Genomic DNA, 8071 nt, shown 5'->3' on the forward strand with positions numbered 1-8071 from the left:
TAGACAATAATATATAGTTTTTAGGTGTGGCAAGAATTCTTTTAATGTTCTAAAATCTTTTTCTTATAAGTATTCTTTATTTATCCTAGTTACACAAGGAAATGATGACTAATGACATTTAAAGGTTATAATATTTTAGGAGTTTTCATATCCTATAAGAAAATTAAGGGGCAACAGGTATTACAAAGATTTTCATGCTTATTTAGGAGACTTAAAGTTAGTTTTGGGTTGATTTTTTCAAATGCACGGTTTTATGCTAAACAAACATAATTTTCAATCTGAATGTTGGATCGAGTTGAAAGTTTACAAGATATTTTGAGAGGTTTTTTTTATATTAGGCTAAAATTTCAGATCAATCAAACATTAAAAATGCCTTAAAATAAGATCTAGAAGCTACTATGCAGGATTTGTATTAGTTTTGTTGTTGATTTATAGTTATTTTGCCTATTTTATTTAGAACTCTATTATTATTATTATTATTTCCAGAATTGTTTAGTAAGTTTGTTTTACCTATTATAAATAATATTATTTAGCTCGTACTTAAGTTTGCTTTGAAGCCATAATATTTTAAATAAACTTGTGTTTTGTGTGACACAATATTTTTCTTTGCTGGGACAAACAATAAATTTAATTTATCAAGATATAACTATTATTGTGATGTCTTTATTATACTTCTCATTTGTGATTCATGCTAATCGTTATATAGAGATTCATTCCAATAATATTAGTGCTTTGGTTTAAGTAATTTTTATGTCACTCTTCTATCATGGCTTTTGTTTTTTTGCATGTGGATTATATGACCATATCATTACAGGGTTTGCATTTTGAATGACTTCAAAATAGAACATCAAAATAGAATCAAATTTATCATTCCAATAAAAAACAACGTAAACCATAACATAATTAATAACCCTGTGGACAACACCTGCCCAGGTTTACGAGTACCCCAACCAACTATTAAAAGGTTTGAGAGAGAATTGGCATTGCCCAATTAAGAAAAGAAATCAGCAGATGGAAGACACAAGTAACTTTCCTACTTCCTCCAGCATACTGCTCGGTTATTAGTCAATGAACAATTATTTTCTCATACAATCGAATTACAACAAAACCAAAATGTTTTCAGAAAATCTCATACAGCCAAGCTCGTTTTTTAAATAGGTAAAAATCTCAAGTTGCTCTAAGATTGTAATCAATGCTCACAGCTGCCATTCTCTTGAGCCAATCATGATCTACCTAACTGTGTGTTTCACAGGAGGAAAGGTCGAACTGTTTCACATTGTTATTTTAAATAACAAGGATAAAAATAAAAGCAGAGACAGTATTACAAAGCTCATTCTTAAATATGAAAAACGAACCTCATGTTCAGAATGCTGACATGATGAATCTACTTGTTCAATGTTGAGGACAAGCAGAAGTTCCAAAATATAGACCCCGTGGACATGAAAGCTACACGAGCTTGAATGGGGACAGCCCTACAAAATTGCCAGATATAATCATGCCAGCAGTTCAAAAAACTATTCACTTACTAAGAAACAATAGCTGAAAGTCTGCGCTGCAGGACCATGTTCTAAGTAGAGGTTTATCATATGAAGTTTAGGAATTTAACACCATCAATTTCACTCCTGATAATCTTGGAAAGTCAGACTCCCCCAAACAATGTCCCTATAGTTGTTAAGCAAAATCATATAATCGGAGTTCCAAAGTTTTCTAACGTGACGGGGGAAGCTATCTTCATAAATACTAACTTATTGACCCTCGTTCACACCATAGTCCTTGGGCAGTCATTAATGAACCTTCATGAGAGGATTTGTGAGATGGAGCATGCCTTTTTAGCAACCTCAATCAAAATCTATTCTAGAAGAATTGTTTCACAGGTTTGGTTCTAAATCTCATAGCACATAAAAGTAACTGGATCAGAGAGGCTGAGAGAAAACATTATGCTATGTTCATGTAACTAGTAAAAAAATATCCCCAGTCAACTGTTCGGATAAAACTCAACTTGTTGCAGAATATATAGTCTTACCATATCCATGGTTTGATAAGGGTGACTTTATAAATTTCGTGAGAGCGTTTGGCAGCAAGGTGAATCTTCATAACCTCACATACCGGATGCTTTCTTGAAAGAGTTTTAAGCCAGAGAAACATACACTTAACAAGTTTTTATTTTTATTTTTTAAGAACAGTTTACAAGTTAATTTGAAGTTATAAGCTTTTCTCCCTGATAGGAGCGGAATAAATTATCAGAGCTTCTACATAAACAAGTCCCTCAACATAAGCATGCAGTGTCTAAAAACCTTGTGCGTTGGTGAATTTCACCAACTTTAGAAGTGGAACAAAACTTGTGAAATTTAAACCTTGCTTGTTTTAGTGAAAATAAGTTTAACAAGAACGATTTCCATATTTTGACGTCTCTGGCTCCATGAGGGAAATAAGTCAGTGGAAGAAATCCCTGTTGCTTATAAAGAATTAGCCAAAATAAAAAACTTGGAAAATAAGTATAATTCTAAGACATCAATTTTATGAATTTTGCCAGAGAATTTTATGTGCATGCATAATGTATAAGTGTACAATTGTACTCTGATATACAACATAACACAGCTTTTTTATGGCGTTAAACAAACCTTTTACCAAAAAGTTTTAAATCACATTTTTTTTTCTCACTAGCAGTTATACTCCAATTTAGAAAGGTTTTTGTAGCTATATTAGCATTTGTTTCTCCCAAAAACCCCAGGTAACAAATGAAAGCACCAAAAAGGAGTGGTTAATTGTGCATTTGAGAAAAAAAATAAAGGATAAAAAATCAGAGGGCTGTTCTTCATATAATCATCATTGTGCTCAAGGGTTTCAATCCAGGGACTATAAAGGGCACACCAAAAAAGGGCAGAAGATGTACCAAAAATTCAATACGCTGACAGGTATCCAGAACCTAAATCCTGCATTGAAACCAGATATCAAATATCAAATCACACAAAAACTTGTTTTCAAATCAATGAAAGTTTGAATTACCATAGAGCAATGTTGGAAGAGCATCTCTTTGATACTTCTCTGGAAGCTGTGAAAGCTTCCCTTGCCATAGATTGTTCCATGCAAAGACAACAGCAATCACTGATGGACCAAGCACTATTTGGTTCAATAAAACCTGAAAAGAAACTAAGAATTTGCATCATATTTTTTAAAGAAACAGTGATATCAAGTTTATCCTGATTATGATTAGCTAACAGTGATATCCAAAGAAACTAGTACCTTTAGCATCAGATTCTTCACTGTCTGCTTTGGCAAACAACAGTCAAGATATTGGTACCATGCATAAGAACCAGGACCATACAATAGAAACCCATAAGAAGTCATTCGCAAGGCACGAAGCCAATCATGATCGGAAAGGAAAATCCCAATAAAATCCTAAACAAGAGCATTTCATCAAAATCCAAACTCAAAACAACTTTAAGCACACTATGTAGATAAGAATAAACATTGAAAAACAACAACATAGGCTTGTCCTAAATGCATCACAAAGGTTGCTGGCCCAGATTAGAAATCAGTAACATTTCCAAACTTCCAGTACATGAAATGGCAATGGATGAATGTAGTCTCCAGTGATATTTTGAGTAACGCAATATTATGTGTTGGTCAACATACTTTCCATGTTATCTTGCTGTAGGAAACAAGGTTGGACTGTGCAAAGTCTTATTAGATGAAAGAAAAGTTTAAGAATCAGTACTAATCACAAGCATAGAAAACACTGCCAATAAGTTCTATGTTGGGTTTAGAACACAAAATCGCAAGCCATAGCCTTGGGCAAACCAAATGAGTTTTCAGACAGAAGCAGTGAATTTATACCTTCTATATTGCCTTTTTTTTTCTTTTTCATGTATTTATTATGGTGAAAATTATTACATTGATTTTGAAACATCTAAACTTACCAAAATAGTTGTAGACTTGCAACATTAGACTGAATTTATAAGCTAAGCTAATAGCATTGCCATTTTTTCCAAACCAAGTTCAAGGAAAACACAAATCAATTATTCAAATTTACTGCTAAATAAATCAACAAACATAACAACATGTTTAAATTCATTTCCAATAAATGGCAAAAAAAATAATAATAATAAATAAAAGAAAACACACACACACTGACCTGATTGTCATTGGAATTCTGAGAAGCGTCTTGGTCATAGGAGTGTCGTTTGGATGGCTTGTTCTTTTTCCAGCGGTCTGTAACTTGAGCTACTGTGTCCCCAGTAAGAGCAAGCGCACCTGCGGTCACAGCTTGCTTTAAAGGGAACCAGTAACCTCCTCCTCCTCCTCCTGTTGCTGAATCAGAGGATTTCGATGCTTTACTTTGTTTTATCCTTCTTCTTTTATGTTCCCATTTCCAACCCCAAAACTCTCCATTTCCACCACTCACTGCTTTCATTTTGCTTATCACGGCTCCAGTGGAGTGAAACTGTTGAAGGGCTCTTTTTTCTTTAATAGCCCAATTTGCCCTTCCAATAACTTTACAGACATGCCCTTCATCTTTTTCTTATTTTACACTTGGACGTGTCAAAACTCAAAAGATCAAAATAGTGGGTACGCAGAGAATTCTCTTAGTTGTTCTTCTTCCAGCACTACTAGAGAGGACGAGGAGATTCAGAGATTTCTTTTGATTGAACTTTGAAGGTTAATAGAATCTTCTCTTTCTCTCTCTCCCTCTTCATTTGACATTTGTTTATTTCTTAAATAGGTGGAAACTTGAAGAATACCCAGATGGAATTTTTGTTGTTTTTGGTATATTTGATCCTTTTGTAGAATAAAAGTTTTGATCTTGTTATATTTCTTGTTGTAAAGATTTCATCTTTTCAATTCCCAATTTGGCTACTTCTATTCCTTGTTGTTTACATCATTTTGTGTAAAATTAGAATCCAGTACAATGTTATTAATGTTATAATGTGGTTCTCGAGAATGGTTCCGTAAATTGTTCAGTAATATAGTTTGGTGTTCATAGTCGTACCAGTTTGTAATTGTGATATGGGATAATAAACATTCAATGTTATTCATATCATATAACCTAGAGTTGGAAATGTGAATTGGCTAATCATTTAAATCTTAACAATCTCTTCCTTCACTTCAAGGAAGAACATAAGCAACAAGCGGAAAATAAAAGTCTTATCCTGCAAGCCATGAATAATCAGATTGATGATTCGATCAAGAATCAAGAAGCAGCACTTTTGCGAGTTATAAATGTAGCTAGATTCTTCAAGGGAGATGATGTTCCATGCCAGATTGAAGAGGTAAGTTAACTTTGATGTTTTTATATTAATTAATGTCTTGATTGGGATTTTAATTGTTTGCCTGAATTTTCTGTAATTTCTTTTGATTTCTCAGGGCCTATTCTTGGGTTCTGTGGGTGCTGCTACTAACAAGGATGCACTTAATAGCAAGAATATTACACACATCTTAACTGTAGCTAATTCATTGCCTCCCTCTTTTCCAAATGATTTTGTATATGAAGTCATTGGAGGTATGTGCCTTCCTACTAACTGGTGTGATAGTATTAGTAATTCTCTTTCACTGGCATACCTCAAGTGATGATTTCTTTAACAATTTTCTTTTTTCCTTTGTTTTCCTTGCATTTATTTTTCTTTCCCCTTTTTTTTCCTCTCTAAGGCGCTACAGTCTGCTCTTTGCATCTGATGTATTATCTAGTTGTAGCTGAAGATCTCTGTACTGTAAAGAAGACTACTTGTCAAACCCACAATCTTGTTGTAATCTCTCCTTGCTTTGCATCAGCTTTCCATGTTTAATTCTCTCTCTCATTCATATGGAGCTTGTGATGGTTTGCACCGCTTCTAGAACTCAAATTGACCAACTCTTTGTGGTGTTTCTTTTGAGGTAGTCACGGATAGAAATGACACCAATTTAAGGCAGTACTTCGACAAGTGTTTCAATTTTATTGACGAAGCCAAGAGGCAGGGAGGTGGTGTTTTGGTCCATTGCTTTGTTGGAAGGTCCCGAAGGTGGTTCATCTTTCCCTGCAGGGGTCACTTGATTTTCAGGAAACATGTTCTCTATCTTCTTAGTGCGATATACTATGCATCTAACATTGACCAATCAGTCCTCTTGGGAATAACTTTTTAGATGGATTAATTAATAAATAATACATTTGGTTCCTACAACTTGGTTGGTCAATTTTTACCTTGCGGATAGTACATTCATTGAGCCTTTGTACTGTTAAATTGGTGATCATACATTCATGTGACTTAAAAGATTCAATTTCATTTTATAATAATATCTGCATGAAGGCACAGTAGTATTGGATACCCTTTGAATCGTACTCATCATTTTTATGATTGTGTTATTAATTCTTTTAATTTTATCTATAGCATTTATCACATTAGAAAAATTACATGGATTCACACCTCTAATAAAATAAAGAGCATCCCTTTCAAGAATAACTTTGGAAATAAATTTGAAGAAAAGAAAAAATTCATTTTGCTTCTTTAGATGGTTGCAGTTTGAAAGTGGGTTATGCAATACTTCTTATTGGACTGAATTTGTTTCAATGTATGTGTCCTGCTTTTCAGTGTGACTATTGTTGTTGCTTATTTGATGAAAAGGCATGGAATGAGACTATCTGAAGCTTTGGCACATGTGAAGAGTAAAAGGCCTCAGGCTGGACCTAATTCTGGTTTCATCTCACAGCTTCAAGACTTTGAGAAATCTCTTCAAGGTGCATTATCTTTGATACTTCTATATGTATTAACTTGCAAATTGTACCTGATGTGGTTGGTTTTGGTGATCCAAAAAAAAAAAAAAAATTATCATAGCCCTGATTGAAGTTAGATGTTTGCCACTTATCTCATTAATTAAAACCTTTAAATTCAAACCGAAGTTTGTCTCTGGAAATTTTTTTGTTGAACAGCTCGTTTCAATTACATAACAATCTGTGTCAGAATAATATAACTAATGTCTTTATAGGAAACTTGCAAGATATTTATTCATTCATTCCGTGCTTCATCACCAACAGCTAGGTGCCGCCTTATTTGGCTACAACCTTTTTGTAGTAACATGGATAAGAAAATAAAAAACTACCTCTTAACTACGATACAAGTTTCTTAAAAAGCATTTGTGCTATATATCCGAACCTTCTTCTGGCTGTACAGATAAATGTTAGAATTTCCGATGCCAAAAATTTTCCTGTCACCCAGACTGTGATTTGTCATAAGTGGTTTCTGTTTGAAATAGCTTCTTATGGGCTGATTCATTTTTTTGTACAAAAACTGTTTTTTTTTTTTTTTTTTAATGTTTGCTAGGTATCTCTTCATAATGTGTCAAAGGAAGACGTGAAGAAGCACAAATGGACGCTTAGAAAATATAAAACTCCGCTGAGGAGGAATATAGCATTCGTGATTAAAAGAAGTAAATAGCTTAGTCATTGCTATTGAAATGGTGAAAATACAAGACTGGCTTTTCTATCTGCTTTTGACAAGGTGATGAATTCACAAGGGCCAAGTGTCATAGAACTATTGTCATCTGAATCAGATTCAGTTTTTATTTTTATTAGAGCAGGATGCATGATTCTTAAGTTGATGTTGATGGTTAAATATTTGAAGTATTTTTAAATTGATATGATATTTAGCTGCATGAATGTGATCATTAGTAAGTGCAGGATAAGTACATGGAGAAACCTCAATGAATCATATTTATATTAATTTCCATTTGCATTTTCTTGTTATTTTAAGCTAGAGATGGAGTAAATTGGTCTGGCACAGTTAGCAGATCAAGCAGTGATGATATCTGTCGCCGATTTGTAGTTCTTTCTCATTATACGTGGGAAAAAACTGTGCTGGTGTCGTGTATATAGATGTCAATATGGTTATAGGGTTGTCTTTTTTGTTTCTTATACCAAAAGTTGTTGGCCCAGCTTGACAGCTATATTTAATGTCATTGGGGGTGTTGTTTTTTCTGTTTTTTATTTTAAAAGTTGTTAGGTCTGGAATGGCAGTCAGACTCAAGGCTATATTAGGTTTGGCTTAGCCACCAAACCCAATGATGTTGAGTTCGGCAAAGCCGTCAGACTCATTTTAAATAA

At 33.7% G+C, this 8071-nt stretch overlaps 2 protein-coding genes across 7 annotated transcripts; one reads left to right on the forward strand and one right to left on the reverse strand.

Moving 5' to 3' along the window:
• Positions 1-853: 853 nt before the first annotated feature.
• LOC18102328 (protein sym-1) lies at positions 854-4452 on the reverse strand. Of its 3 annotated transcripts, none has more exons than XM_024610920.2 (6): positions 4136-4452; positions 3244-3267; positions 3007-3139; positions 2894-2933; positions 1356-1472; positions 854-1266 (listed from the first exon to the last, which is right to left on the reverse strand). In XM_024610920.2, the coding sequence occupies exons 1-5, from the start codon at positions 4412-4414 to the stop codon at positions 1385-1387; spliced, it is 564 nt and encodes a 187-aa protein (XP_024466688.1). In that variant the 5' UTR covers positions 4415-4452; the 3' UTR covers positions 854-1266; positions 1356-1384. The 3 variants fall into 3 exon arrangements, with proteins under 3 accessions (XP_024466688.1, XP_024466687.1, XP_006378144.1); XM_024610919.2 differs by having other exon boundaries at positions 854-1237; positions 3244-3399; positions 4136-4450; XM_006378082.3 differs by having other exon boundaries at positions 3244-3399; positions 4136-4450.
• A 56-nt stretch (positions 4453-4508) lies between these two features.
• LOC18102329 (dual specificity protein phosphatase 1) lies at positions 4509-7852 on the forward strand. Of its 4 annotated transcripts, XM_052456462.1 has the most exons (7): positions 4510-4659; positions 5116-5270; positions 5365-5500; positions 5876-5996; positions 6564-6709; positions 7293-7329; positions 7379-7623. In XM_052456462.1, exons 2-6 carry the CDS (start codon positions 5160-5162, stop codon positions 7304-7306), a joined length of 528 nt encoding a protein of 175 aa, XP_052312422.1. In that variant the 5' UTR covers positions 4510-4659; positions 5116-5159; the 3' UTR covers positions 7307-7329; positions 7379-7623. The 4 variants fall into 4 exon arrangements, with proteins under 4 accessions (XP_052312423.1, XP_052312422.1, XP_024466689.1 ...); XM_052456463.1 differs by lacking the exons at positions 7293-7329; positions 7379-7623 and adding an exon at positions 7726-7852 and having other exon boundaries at positions 4509-4659; XM_024610921.2 differs by having other exon boundaries at positions 4518-4659; positions 5112-5270; positions 7293-7623.
• Positions 7853-8071: the final 219 nt, after the last annotated feature.

This window comes from Populus trichocarpa, chromosome 10, assembly GCF_000002775.5.
Source record: "Populus trichocarpa isolate Nisqually-1 chromosome 10, P.trichocarpa_v4.1, whole genome shotgun sequence".
Classification (NCBI taxonomy): domain Eukaryota; kingdom Viridiplantae; phylum Streptophyta; class Magnoliopsida; order Malpighiales; family Salicaceae; genus Populus; species Populus trichocarpa.

Bases quoted from the DNA above. Each gene is read 5' to 3' on its own strand.
- LOC18102328 (XM_024610919.2), bottom strand. From the start codon at position 4,414: ATGAAAGCAGTGAGTGGTGGAAATGGAGAGTTTTGGGGTTGGAAATGG. The intron at 3,400-4,135 runs GTCAGTGTGTGT...GCTCTTGTTTAG, and splicing joins AGAATTCCAATGACAATCAG to GATTTTATTGGGATTTTCCT. The intron at 1,473-2,893 runs GTACATCTTCTG...GCAATTTTGTAG, and splicing joins GTCAGCGTATTGAATTTTTG to GGCTGTCCCCATTCAAGCTC.
- LOC18102329 (XM_052456462.1), top strand. From the start codon at position 5,160: ATGAATAATCAGATTGATGATTCGATCAAGAATCAAGAAGCAGCACTT. The intron at 5,271-5,364 runs GTAAGTTAACTT...TTGATTTCTCAG, and splicing joins TTCCATGCCAGATTGAAGAG to GGCCTATTCTTGGGTTCTGT. The intron at 5,997-6,563 runs GTGGTTCATCTT...CCTGCTTTTCAG, and splicing joins TTTGTTGGAAGGTCCCGAAG to TGTGACTATTGTTGTTGCTT.